The sequence below is a fragment of the Arachis ipaensis genome, chromosome B7 (assembly GCF_059453495.1).
Source record: "Arachis ipaensis isolate K30076 ecotype BB chromosome B7, ASM5945349v1, whole genome shotgun sequence".
In the NCBI taxonomy this organism is placed as follows: domain Eukaryota; kingdom Viridiplantae; phylum Streptophyta; class Magnoliopsida; order Fabales; family Fabaceae; genus Arachis; species Arachis ipaensis.
The window spans coordinates 138,459,521-138,474,757 of record NC_142442.1 but is presented as its reverse complement, the minus strand read 5'-3'; the positions used below and the strand labels follow the sequence as shown (position 1 = coordinate 138,474,757).

The 15,237-nt window shown below is 34.1% G+C and overlaps 1 protein-coding gene across 1 annotated transcript; it reads left to right on the top strand.

Annotated features, from left to right (window-relative positions):
* Positions 1-1,343: 1,343 nt before the first annotated feature.
* Positions 1,344-3,875, top strand: LOC107606158 (7-deoxyloganetin glucosyltransferase). The gene is made up of 3 exons (XM_016308154.3): positions 1,344-2,026; positions 2,271-2,846; positions 3,427-3,875. The coding sequence occupies exons 1-3, from the start codon at positions 1,516-1,518 to the stop codon at positions 3,801-3,803; spliced, it is 1,464 nt and encodes a 487-aa protein (XP_016163640.1). The 5' UTR covers positions 1,344-1,515; the 3' UTR covers positions 3,804-3,875.
* Positions 3,876-15,237: the final 11,362 nt, after the last annotated feature.

Sequence of the window (15,237 nt, the reverse complement as noted above, 5' to 3'; positions counted from 1 at the left end):
CAAAATTATATTTAATAAATAAGATACGAATATAAATATTATATTTAAAAATATTAAATTAATTTATTTTAATAAAAAATATTAAAAGACTAATAAATAATATAATTTATTTTTTTTATTTTTATTTATTTTTTATAATTATATATATTTTTTAAATTTTTTGAAATAAAAAAATAAAAAAAATTAAATTTTTATAATTTATTTTAATTTATCATCAAACAAAATATAAAAATATTAATTTTTATATTTTTATTTTTTATATTTTATTTTTATTATCTTATCTTATCATATTTTTAAAATTAAACTGTCTTTGAGCTTTTTGGCTATATGGTTCATTACACATTGTCTCTATAAAAACTACACAAACTAAAGTGGAAAACCTGTATTCCTATATATAGTGATCATATAAAACATGGTTGATTTTTAAAAAGAATTGCTTATTTTAATGAGAAATTTTAGGTGATGAATATTTTTTGAATTTTATTTTATATTTAAACTAACACTAACTAACTTATTTTTTTAATACTAAATGTGTTAGCTTTCTAGCATTATCTTATTTTCATTTTCTAAACTGTTTTCATGAAAGTCAAATCGGTTAAATTACAAAAAAAATAATGAAAATTTGTGGCTAGAGTTTATCACATTATGTAATCATATATTGGTATGTTTATCAAGTATTAAATCAAGTTGTCAACTTATTATGCTAGAACTTTATAGAAATATTATTAGTTGGAATTGATTAAAAAATGACTTAGTAATTAAAAAAATTAGCATATTTAAGTCTATAAATAAGCATAATATGTAATTATATCATTCAAACGAAGTTCATAAATTAATATAAATTTAAATTGAAAGTCTTTACTTTTTTTTATTAGAAAAGTTAATAGAAAATGGAGATATGTCTTAATGTTATAGTGTAGTTCTTTTTCAATATATTATTATATTATTGTTGAAAAAAAATATACCAAAATTGTATTATGTTATATTATCGTTAGATGTTTATGTGAGTGAGCAAACTTGGTATAAATTCTTGTGGAATTTATATTTACATAAACGGTGGTAATGATGAAAATATTTTTATGTTTTTAAAGAAGGGTGAATTCATTACTTTGTGTGTTTTTGTATTTAGATTTTAGAGAGTCAGTCAAAGAATATTACCTGAAAGGTAAAAACTCAAGTAAAGTCGACTTTACGTGAAGTTGATATTAAGAGTCGTTAGATGATTTGACTGAATTTTTATCTAACAGTTCTCAGATATCAACTTCGCATGAAGTTGACTGCACCTGAGTTTTCATCTAGCTGAAAACAATATATATTTTGGAGCTAAGTCAACTACGTGCATTATTGTTCAACTTTCAACTTTGTGATTAAACTAATTAACGATACTATTATATGTATATAACCCAGAAGGTTTTAGTCTTCCTTAAGCAACAAGAATCACTGAATTAGTGAGTTTAATTAATTCTTTTTTGACTCAGCAGAATCAAGCTAAGCAAGACAAAGAGAAAGAAGAAGATGATGAATTCATTGAAGCCTCATCATGCAGTTTGCATACCATACCCAGCACAAGGCCACATAAGCCCAATGATCAAACTAGCAAAGCTTCTTCACTTCAATGGTTTCAACATCACTTTCGTCAACACAGAGTTCAATCACAAGCGCCTTCTAAGATCTAACGGTCCTGATTTCCTTAGTGACCATCACAACCCTTTCTTTCGTTTCAATACAATCCCTGATGGTCTACCTGAGTCCGATGTGGACGCCACACAGGATACTCCCACCCTCTGTGAGTCGCTTAGAAGAAATTGCTTAGCTCCATTTAGGAACCTCTTGTTCAAACTTAACAGCACCGTGGATGCTCCTCCAGTTTCTTGCATAGTCTCTGATGGTGTCATGAGCTTTACCTTAATTGCTGCCGAAGAATTGGGAATTCCTGAGGTGCTTTTTTGGACTATGAGTGCTTCTGGGTTCTTGTGTTACCTTCACTGTGATCAACTAATTGAAAAGGGGATAACACCCTTCAAAGGTACATAGTAATGAATAAATTAAGGTGGAAACTCAGGTGCAGTCGACTTCAAGTGAAGTTGATAGATGAGAGCCGTTAGGTGGTTTGACTGATTTGACTAAATTTTCATCTAACCGCTCTCAACTATCAACTTCACGTAAAGTCGACTACACCTGAATTTCCACCGTAAATTAATTGTAATATTGATCATATAAGCTTTGAATAAATCATGTATATATGTTAAGTACATATGTTTGAGTTGCAGATGCGAGTTATTTAACAAATGATGAGTATTTGGAGAGAAATACCATCGATTGGATACCAGGCATCAAAGAATTAAGGTTAAGAGATGTTCCCAGCTTCATCAAAACCACAGACCCAGATGACATTATGCTACAAGTTTTGCTTGAAGAAGTTGGCAGAACTAAGGAATCAAATTGCCCAATCATTCTCAACACATTTGATGCATTAGAGCATGATGCCTTGGAAGCAATTTCATCCATTTTGCCTCCACCTATCTACACCATTGGTCCCTTAAATTCACTCTCCAAACACATCATACATGATAAGGATTACATGAACACTGTGGGATGCAACCTGTGGAAGGAGGAACGAGAGTGTCTTAAATGGCTTGAAACCAAGGATCCAAACTCTGTGATTTACGTGAACTTTGGGAGCATCACGATTATGACGAGTGAGCAATTGGTTGAGTTTGCATGGGGACTCGCTAACAGCAACCATTCTTTCTTGTGGGTCATAAGACCGGATCTGGTCGCCGGCGACAACGCAGTTCTTACTCAAGAGTTCGTTACAGAGACAGAGAACAGAGGCATGTTATCAGGTTGGTACCAACTACGGTGACAACTCATTGCAGTTGTTTTGGTGAGAAATTAATAGCTAAAAATTTTTACAATACAATTTAGTCAAATATATCTACTCGTATTATATTATAGTTCTTAATTATTAACTTTGTACAATATAAACTGCATATTAATTTCTACCACTATTTATTTATTGGGTTTCACTCCATCATTAGTATAAAATATAAGAAACATTTCAAGTGCATGGAGAGTATCGGTGTTCCAGTTATTTTAACCGTTGATCTGAATTATAAAAATTATATATACATTAATTGAAATCAACGGTTAAAACAATTGGTGCACCAGTACTCCCTGATGCACTTAAAATATTTCCTAAAATATATATTAGAATATAATTACACATTAAAAATAAATTAAATTATATATGTATTTATATACAAATATATTGATAACTAATTTTAGTCACTAATTTTAGTATACAAATATTTTTTTTTTGTTATCTGTGTGTTTATTGGGTTATATACAAATGAAAAGTGGCCTTTGTGCCTGTTGGAATTCTAGTATTAATAAAATTTTCTAAGTCCATGACTGAATACACAGGTTGGTGTCCTCAAGAGGAAGTGCTGGGTCACCCTGCAATTGGAGGATTCTTGACACACAGTGGTTGGAATTCAACCGTGGAGAGCTTGAGTAGCGGCGTGCCAATGATATGTTGGCCTTTTTTCTCGGAGCAACCGACAAACTGTCGATTTTGTTGCAAGGAATGGGGTGTTGGGTTGGAGATAGAAGGTGGTGTGGTGAGGGAGAGAGTTGAAAAGCTTGTGAGGGAGTTGATGGAGGGAGAGAAGGGGAAGGAGTTGACCAAGAAAGCCTTGGAATGGAAGATACTTGCACAAGATTCCACTACTCGTGAGAATGGGTCTTCTTTTATGAATTTTGATAAACTTGTTCGTCATCTTCTTGGTGGCGATAATTAAGTGACAACTTGTATGCTTTAATTTGGATTTTCTTTTGTTTCCTTGTCCCATTCAAAGTTGCGTTTGGATTTATTACTTGTTTAGGGGCTGTTCTTTTGATAAAAAAAATATTTTTTTTATTTTTTAATGTGTTTGACAATTTTTCGGTTTTAAAAAAAATATTAAAAAAATAAAAAATATTTTTTTTGAGAAGCTATAATTTATATCTTTTTAAAAAAAAAAATTAAAAAAAGATGTTTTTTATATAATAAATAAATAAAAAAGTACTTTTATATTATACATAAACATAATTGATAGATAAAAAGATTTTTTTGCATGAGATACCCAAACATAAAATTACTTTTACTTTTTCATAAGATCTTTTAAAAAAATAACTAAAAAAATTTTTTTTCTTAAAAGCTCACCCAAACAAACCCTTAAAAAAAGTTATTTATCCTTTAACTTTCAGTTATTATATATAATTAATTAATTAAATTAATTTCTAAGAATACAACTTCTGATTTTATAGAAAAATATCATTAGATTTAAATACAACTTCTAATAATAAGAATTATGTTGTGATAAGATAAGATTGCCTGAGGTGGATGTCCATTTTTCATAAGGTTTAAGTTTTCAAGAGAAATTACATTTAATAAGATTTGAAAACATAACCTTATATATATATATATATATATATATATATATATATATATATATAAATAGAGGCTTAAGCCTTGACGAGATACACAACAACATAAATAAAAGCACTTCTCTCTCTTTTCTCTCCATATTCTACTAATACAATATCAATATATTATAATAGTATTGGTGAATATTAATATTAGAGTCTTCTATTTATACATATTTATTTTATATTTTATTATGTCTTCCTTATTTATTTTACAACACGCTATCAGTACGAGACTCTGATCAAATTTTTGGAAGACTCAGGTAATAAATTTTTATTATGTCGAAACTCTCTTATTTTGAATTTAATGCTCTTGATATATTTGGAAACAACTATTTATCATAGATACTAGATGCTGAAATCCATCTTGATTCAATGGATCTTGAAGATACCATTAAGGCTGAAAATAATGTATCCCAAAAAGATAAAGTCAAGGCCATGATTTTCCTTCGTCGTCGTCTTGACGAAGGATTGAAAAATGAATATCTCACATTGAAAGATCTTGTAGATCTGTGGAAAGATCTTGCAGAAAGGTATAATTATTAAAAAACGGTGATACTTCCTCAAACCCGATATGAATAGACGCATTTGCGTCTACATGATTTTAAATCCATGAATGAATATAGTTCAGCAATGTTTCGAATCACCTCACGAATGAAATTATGTGGGGAAAAGATATATGATAATGATATGTTAGAGAAAACTTTCTCAACCTTTCATGTCTTGAATGTGCTCCTGCAACAGCAGTAACGAGAAAAATTATTTAAAAAATATTCTGAGTTAATTTCTTGCCTTCTTGTTGCTGAACGCAACAACAAGCTGCTTTTAAAAAGTCACGAAGCGCGCCCAGCTGGCGCCCCCTATTTCCTGAAGTAAATGCGGTAAATCATTACCTTAGAAGAGTAAATGGCAAGGCTTTAGTAACAAGAAAAATTATGGAAGAAAAAGGAATTATGTTCACAAGAAAGGATCTCACCAGAAGTGGGATAAAGAAAGAAACAATGGGCAAAATAAATCAATTGAGGATAAATATTTATGTTGTGGTGGAAAGGACCATTGATCGCATACCTATCATACCACAAGGCATCTAGTCGATCTTTATCAAGCATCTTTGAAAAAGGATGATAAAGAAAAGGAAACAAATTTTGTTTCAAATGATGCTGGAAATTACACCACTCATTATGATGTATCTAATTTCTTTGAGGATCTTGAAGGAAATATTGGCCATTTGATCAATGATAGAATAATTTAATATGAGATTGTTAAGTATTCATGTAAATAAATAATATAAAAAATCTTCTTGTTAAATTTTATTTTCTATGCATCTGAATTTCAAGTATGATGTATAATAAAATATTTATAAATTTCAAAATTAGTGAAAGTACCAAGATAATAATAATAAAATTTTTAGTATATACTATACTTCTTGAAAAAATATTTTCAATCAAGAAAATAATTTTATTGTGCAAATATTTCTACTCATTTTATTGTTATTTGTCTTTGAAAAAAAAATGGCAAGCATATATAATGAAGATGTATGCCTTGCGGATAGTGCAAGTTCGCACACCATTCTCAAAAGTACTATATACTTTACCCCTCTTGTGCCAAAAGAAGAATATGTTAATACTATTATTGGCTCAGACAATGTGATAGAAGGCTCCGAAAGAGCTATAATTTTATTTCCTGGAGGAACAAAATTTGTAATAAATAATGCACTATTGTCTACTAAGTCTCTAAGGAACTTATTGAGTTTCAAAAATATTCGCCGAAATGGATATCATATTGAAACAATGAATGAGGAAAATCATGAGTATTTATGTATCACAACTCATGATTTAAATAAAAAGGTTATATTAGAAAAGTTATCCTCACTTTCATCTGGGTTGTATTATACTAAAATTAGTGCAATTGAATCACATGCCATTATATACCAGAAGTTTACTAGCCCAGATGAACTTATAATTTGGCACGACCGATTGGGTCATCCGGAAACAACCATAATTCGGAGAATTATTGAAAACTCCCATGGACATTCACTAAAGAACCAGAAGATTCTTAAAACTAGTGAATTTTGTTGTGCTGTATGTTCTCGGAAAAAGTTAATTTTAAGGCCATCACCAGTAAAGATTGGATTTGAGTCTCCTGAATTTCTAGAAAGGATTTAAGGCGATATATGTGGACCTATTCATCCACAATGTGGATTTTTTAGATATTTTATGGTCCCAATAAACGCATCTTCGAGATGGTCACATGTGTGCTTATTGTCTTCTCGCAACCTGGCGTTTGCGTGATTACTAGCTCAAGTTATTTGATTAAAAGCACAGTTTCCATAAAATCCAATAAAAGCAATTCGTCTTGATAATGCTGGTGAATTTATTTCCCAAACCTTTGATGCTTATTGTATGGCTAATGGAATAAGTGTTGAACATCCAATAGCTCATATTCACACACAAAATGGGTTAGCAGAATCACTTATTAAACGCCTCCAATTAATTGTTAGACCCTTACTTATGAGAACAAATCTCCCAACTTCGGCTTGTGGGCATGCTATTTTATATGCCGCAGCACTTATTTGTTTGAGGCCAATGAGTTACCATCAATTCTCTCCTATGCAATTAGCTTTTGGCTAGCAGTCAAATATTTCCCATTTAAGAATATTCGGGTGTGCGATATATGTTCCCATTGCACAATCTTCTCGCATCAAAATGGGACCCAAAAAAAATTGGGGATATATGTTGGATATGATTCTCCCTCTATAGTAAGGTATCTTGAGATACAAATTGGGGATGTATTTAAAGCCTAATTTGCGGATTGTCATTTTGATGAATCAAAATTTCTAACATTAGGGGGAGAGAATAAGCTTCCTGAAAAGAAACTTAATTAGAATGCATCATCTTTGATGCATTTGGATCTTCGATCAGGGTAATGTGAATTAGAAGTTCAAAAAATTATACATTTACAAAGGATAGCAAATGAATTGACTGATGTATTTTCTGATACAAAGAGAATAACCAAATCTTATATATCAGCGAAAAATTTTCCAATTCGAATTGATGTCCCAGTAAGACTAGTGGCTACTGAAACAAATTCACGTCAGAAGCGTGGTAGACCGGTTGGTTCCAAAGACAAAAATCTCCGAAAAAGAAAAGAGGTAAATACTATTCCTGTTGAAAAAGACATAATAAGTAGTTGTCCAAAATTCTGATATAGTTTTAATGCTAGAAGACGTTCAAGTACCTGAAAATTGTGAAAATGACGAGATCTCGATAAATTATGTCTTTAACGAAAAGAAATGGGACCAAAATAAGACAATTGTCGATGAAATATTTGCATATAATGTTGCATTAAATATCATGTATGAAAGTAAGGATCTTGAGCCAAAAACAGTCGAAGAATGTCGACAAAGGAATGATTGACCAAAATAGGAAGAAGCCATGAAGGCTGAGTTAGACTCACTTGCAAAATGTGAAGTCTTTGGACTTGTAGTCCGTACACCAGAAGATGTAAAATCTGTTGGATATCGATGGGTATTTGTGAGAAAACGAAATAAGAAAAATGAAGTTGTGCGCTACAAAGCCCGACTTGTGGCACAAGTTTTTTCATAAAGGCCCGGTATAGATTATGAAGAAACGTATTTCTTGTAGTGGATGCAATAACATTGCATTATTTGGTCAGTTTATCCGCATACCATAAACTACATATGCATTTAATGGATGTGGTAACAACCTACTTATACGGATCATTGGATCGTGATATCTATATGAAAGTCCCTGAAGGACTAAAGATGTCTAAACCATTCAATGAATATTCGCAAGGCTTATACTCAGTTAAATTGCAAAGATCTTTATATGGTCTAAAGCAATCTGGACGAATGTGGTATAATCGTCTTACTGAGTATCTGGCCAAAAACGGATTCAAGAATGAGGATATCTACCCATGTGTTTTCATAAAGAAATTTGCATCTGGATTCATCATAATTGCTATGTACGTTGATGATTTAAATATCATTGGAACTCCTGAAGAGATTCCAACAATTATAAAAACTCTAAAAGAAGAGTTTGAGATGAAAGATCTTGGAAAGACTAAATTTTATCTCGACCTGCAGATCGAGCATACAAAAAATGAGATCTTCATTCATCAAACAACATACACAAAAAAGATCTTGAAGAGATTTTATATGGATAAGTCACATTCGTTAAGTACCCCAATGATTGTAAGATATTTGGATGTGGAAAAGGATCAATTCCGTCCTAAGGAAGAAAATGAAGATATCCTTGGTCTTGAAGTACCATATCTTAGTGCCATTGGAGCGCTAATATATCTTGCTAATAATACAAGACCCGATGTATCATTTGCTGTGAATTTACTAGCAAGATATAGTTCCTCCCCAACCAGAAGACATTGTGGTAGAATTAAACAAATTTTTCGATATCTTTATGGAACGTTGATATGGGATTGTTTTATCCATATGGATCCAAGTCACAATTAGTTAGCTATGTAGATGCTGGATACTTGTCTGATCCACATAAAGGGAGATCTCAAACAGGATACATGTTCACATATGGTGGTACAGCTATATCATGAAGGTCCACAAAATAGACGATTACAGCAACATCCTCTAATCATGCTGAAATACTAGCGATACATGAAGCTAGTCGCGAGTGTTTTTTATTCAGGAGTTTGATCCAATATATTCTATCATCATGTGAACTAATTGACCATAAGATAGCTCAACTTAAGGGTTTGAAGATAATACAGCAACTGTCCTGTTTGAAGATAATACAGCATGCATTTCTCAACTTAAGGGTGGATACATCAAAGGTGATAGAACAAAGCATATTTCTCCCAAATTCTTCTTCACTCATGATCTTCAAAATCAAGGGACAATTGATGTCCAACAGATCCGCTCAAGTGACAATCTGGCAAATTTGTTTACAAATTCACTCCCAAAATCCTCCTTTGAAAAATTGGTACATCAGATTGGGATGCGCCGATTTCGAGATATAAAATAATGTCGACAAGAGAGGGAGACTGTACTCTTTTTCCCTTGGTCAAATTTTTTTCCATTGGGTTTTTCTTGACAAAGTTTTTAATGAGGCAGTCCCCATCAAAGGATATTGTACTCTTTTTCCTTCACTAAAATTTTTTTTCCATTGAGTTTTTCTTTAGTAAGGTTTTAACGAGGCATAATCCTAAATGTTCATCCAAGAAGGAGTGTTGTGATAAGATAAGATAGCCTGAGGTGGATGCCTATTTTCCATAAGGTTTAAGTTTTCAAGAGAAATTGCATTTAATAAGGTCTGAAAACATAACCTTATGTATGTATATAAATAGAGGCTTAAGCCTCTTACGAGATACACAACAACATAAATAAAAGCACTTCTCTCTCTTTTCTCTCCATATTCTACTAATACAATATCAATATATTATAATAGTATTGGTGAATATTAATATTAAAGTCTTCATTTATACATATTTATTTTATATTTTATTATGTCTTCCTTATTTATTTTACAACAAATTATATATGACCGAATTATAAATGCAGGTAAATTTAATTTATGAATATGAATTAAAGGCTCTTCTTTTTTTTTTATAGAGTAAGAGAGGAGAAAAAAGGTTAATGAAACTCATATCATAATAACAAAGGTCTTGAATATTGTGATATTATGTGCCACCGTCATTATGAAGAGGAAACACCACACAACGTACAAATTTGGAAGTCATTGCTAACTGCAAAGTAAAGCAGATCTATGGCTGAATCTTTCTCTTTTTTTAGTTGGTTATTAAAAAACTGAATACATCATTCGATTCTCTCTCTCTCAATACATATATTCTGAAATACTTTAAGCCTAATACAAAGAATATGGTTCAAGAGTATGAGAAATTCTAATGAATCAGTTTAATGATTAAATATTTTTTTGAATTTTAAAAAAGATATTACAAAGAAAAAATTAAAATTCTTTGACGTCGGGACGTCATTTAGGTCACCAATCTTGGTGAGGCTAACAATCTCACTATAGTGAAAATAGCTAAAAGCCCACCTTGGTTGGCTAAGCCAAAAATGCACCTCTTACTCTCAAAGAGTCTAGAAGAAGATAAGCACACAGCTTATTTAAATATATAACTCAATCATATCAACTCATAAATAAAAAGGATACATACGCATATTTATACTAGTAGGGGAGGGGAAGCCTTTGAGTATTAGGCGATGTGGGACTAATTCATATGCATATTATAATAACATAACTAAACTTTACTACTTTAACTAATATTGCTAATAACCTAATAGATGCTCCTACATCATTCTTCCTGGGTTGGAAGAGGTTTGGTCTCATCTCCTATTGATTCTGCATCTTCTTCATAGTAAGGTGACAGATCAGCAACATTAAAAGTGGCAGATACTCCATAGTCTCCTGGAAGCTCAATCTTGTAAGCATTATCATTAATGCGCTCCAAGACTCTGAATGGTCCATCCGCTCGAGGAGACAATTTCCCGTGAGACTTAGGAAATCGTTCATTTCTCAGATGAATCCATACTAAATCTCCGACATTGAAAATATTTGGTCTCCTATGTTTGTTGGCTTGGGCCTCATACTGAACAGTCTGACGTAATATCTTCTGTCGTACCTCCTCGTGGAGCTTCTTAATTTGTTCAGCACGTTCATCAGCATTTGCACTATACTCTCGAGGAGTTGGTAACGGCGGAAGGTCTAAAGGACTCAGGGGTCGCTTGCCATATACCACCTCGAACGGACACCTCCCTGTTGTTTGACTAATGGAATTATTGTAGGAGAACTCGGCTTGTGGCAAAACAAGATCCCACTGGCGAGGGTGTTTTCCCACAAAACTTCGTAGCAAATTTCCCAAGCTTTTGTTGACCACTTCTGTTTGACCATCCGTTTGCGGATGACTAGCAGAGCTAAATTGTAGGTGAGTCCCTATTTTTCTCCATAAAGTCCTCCAGAAGTGACTCATGAACTTCACGTCTCGATCTGAAGTGATTGTTTGAGGAATACCATGCAAGCACACAACCTCTTTAAAGTACAAATGTGATATGTAGGAGGCATCATCTGTCTTATGACAAGGTACAGAATAAGCCATCTTTGAGAATCTGTCAACAACCACCATAACAGAATCCTTTTGCCTCTATATCCTAGGTAATCCCACGACGAAGTCCATGCTAACATCTTCCCACGGGGACTTCGGAACAGGCAACGGCTTGTACAAACCAGTGTTTTGATCTCCACTTTTAGCAATGTGACAAATGTAGCATCTCTGAATGTGACGAATGACATCCCGCTCAAGTTTTGGCCAATAGAATTTCTCTTTTATGAGAGCCAATGTCTTGTCCCTTCCAAAGTGTCATGCTAATCCTCCATTATGGGTCTCCCAGATAATTTATTGGCGTAGTGAACAACGGGGAATGCACAACTGATTGCCTTTGAAAAGATAACCTTCTTGAATGAAGAATTGTCGATAGGGTTGTTGCAAGCAGCACGTCTAGATTTCTCCGAAATCTTGATCTCCCTCATATAACTCCCTTACAATCTCAAAGCCAACAACATTAATTTGTAGAGTGGAAAGGAGAGTGTGTCGTCAGCTTAAGGCATCGGCAACCTTATTTTGAGTCATAGATTTATGCTTAAGGAGAAATGGAAAAGATTATAGAAACTCACTCCCAGTTGCATGGCGTCGATTCAACTTTTGTTGGGAGTTAATATGTTTAAGATCCTCGTGATCAGTATACAAGATGAACTCATTAGGCAATAGATAATGGCTTTAGTGGCTTTATGCTCGTATAATCGCATAAAACACCTTGTCATAAGTGGAATACTTCAATTTAGCGTCATTAAGCTTTTCACTGAAGAAAGCAATTGGTCGGCTTTCTTGAGAAAGTACAGCACCGAGACCAACATTTGAAGTGTCACAATCGACCTTAAACATGGAATCAAAGTTTGGAAGTGCAAGTACAGGAGCAATAGCAATCCTTTCCTTCAATGCCTCAAAACTCTGTTGCGCCTTAGCACTATATGTAAAGGTATCATGCTTAAGACATTTAGTAAGTGGAGCAGTAATAGAGCTAAAATTCTTGATGAATCGCCGATAGAACGAGGCTAATCCATGGAAGCTCCTTATATCATGCAACGTCTTTGGATTAGGCCAATTAACAATAGCATCAATTTTTCTATGATCCACCTCAATGCCTTGACTTGTCACAACATATCCCAGAAATATGACTCTATTCGTCAAGAAGTCACACTTCTTGAGATTAGCATATAGTTTTTGCTCTTGAAGTACCGCAAATACTTGACGTAGGTGGACTAGGTATTCATCATGATCCTTACTATATATTAAGATGTCATCAAAGTAAACAACAATAAACTTCCTAATGAGGGATCGGAATACCTGGTTCATCAAGCGCATGAAGGTGCTTGGTGCATTAGAGAGACCAAATGGCATAACAGCCCATTCGTACAATCCATCTTGTGTCTTGAAAGATGTCTTCCATTCATCACCAGGCCTCATATGGATTTGATGATAGCCACTCCTTAAATCAATCTTAGAGAAGATAACAACATCATGTAATTGATCCAGCAGATCATCAAGTCGGGGAATAGAGAACCTGTACTTGATGGTGACCTTATTCATAGCATGACTATCAATGCACATACGCCACGAACCATCTTTCTTTGGAACTAGCAGAGCAGGAACAGTGCAAGGACTAGCACTTTCTTTGACTAGGCCTTTGTCTAGGAGATGTTTTACTTGGCGTTGCAACTCGTCATGCTCCTTAGGACTCACACGATATGCTGGCTTGTTTGGGATCACCGAACCAGGGACAAAATCGATGGCATATTGAATATCTCGCATTGGTGGTAACCCGTTAGGGATCTCCTCAGGGACCACATCAGAAAATTCTTCAATTAAAGGCTTGACATCCTCATGCATGGACAAGGTCTCTTTGTTCTCCTCACAAATTAGTACAAAACACATGAAGTTAAACTTTCGATGAGTTTTGTTAAGGTCTAACCTTGTGATTAAGGACGACTCAACTTGCTTCTCGTACTCATCAGGTCTTAATGAAGTCAACACAATCTTTACTCCATCCTTGAAGAAGGAATACGTATTCTTGAACCCGTCGTGGGCAGCACGACAATCATATTGCCACGGACGTCCTAGCAATAAGTGACATGCGTCCATTGGGATGACATCACACCATACTTCATCTGTGTATTTACTCCCAATTGAAAATTGAATGCAACATCGCCTTGTTACTTTGACCTTATTCCCTCTTCTCAGCCACTGCAACTTATAAGGGTGAGGGTATTCCTTGGGTAGTGCACCTTGTGTGGAAAATGTTATGGCGGAGCCATCCTTCATCTTCAGTTAGCATGGAAGTGTTCAAAATAGAGTGAACTACCAAAGCTTCACCACAATCCGCTGGAACCTCCTCTTCAGCATCATACTCAATATCATCCTCCTTCTCAAACTCTTCACTTGGCTCTTCATGGTTTTCTTCTTCAATTAGAGTGATAACTCTTCGATTTGGGCAATCAACAGCAATATGCCCAAACCCTTGGCACTTGAAACACCTTCTGTTGGATTCAGTAGAGCGAGAAGAGTTGTGCTCCTTATTGGCTTGTGAAACTTTTAAAGGACTTACCTTAGAGGATTGTTGAGGAGTCCATTTCTTCTTTGGAAGATTAACCACCCCTCTCTCTTTTGAGAAGTGATTGTTCTTCTTCTGTGTTATTTGCCTTTTAACCTTCAACGCTAGTCTTGTGATATCATCTAATGTCCAGATTAGTTGTAGTTGAACAATGTTTGCAATGTCTTCATTAAGCCCTCCGAGGTAGCGAGCAACAGTTTGTTCTTCAGGCTCTTGAATGTCACACTTGATAAGAAACTCTTCAAACTCCATAGTGTATTCCTCCACGGTCAATGATTTTTGTTTCAAATTGTGAAATTTGATGAAAACTTCTTGCCTGTAGTGCTCTAGAAGGAACTTTTTCCTTAGTTCATTGCACATTTTATCCCATGTCTTGATCTTGCTCCATCCTTCTCTTTCTCGCTGACGCTTGAGATTATCCCACCATACTGACGCGTGCTTCTTTAACTTGATCGCCACAAGCTTCATACGCTTGTCATCTGGAATGTCTTTTAACTCGAATACTCTTTCCACTGTGCAAAGCCAGTCAATGAAATCAGTAGGTTGGAGTCTCCCTTCAAACTCAGGAATATCAATTTTGATTCCTAAGTCTTTAGCTTTGTGCGTTGTACTGTGCCGTACTCTTCGTGTGGACAAATCTTCAGATGAAGAAGAATAATGAAATAGATTTGTATTATCCTCTTCGCTAGAAGGACTGTCTTCAGTCTGGTTTCCATGATTATATTGAGCAGCTTCACATTTTACAAGTTGCTCTTGCAACTCTTTAACCTGACAGCGTAATTCCTCTACTTCAATTTTTTAAGTAGTTCTATGCTTTGGAGCCATCTTTTACTACTATGCAATGAGATTGATGCTTGGATGTTGATGTTGTGATGATGATGAGGATGCACCAATGATGATAATGATGGAAATGAACGAATATAATCACCAACAGAAATGGCATCAAAAGAAGAGAAAAGAACAATATTACCCGGAACTTCGCAGCAGACAATCCATACTGACGACGACTTGTACCAACAGCGAGAAAACCGCACTAAAGACCGTACCCACAAACCAAATAAATTTTTATTGGAGCAAGTCGAGGACTGACCTTT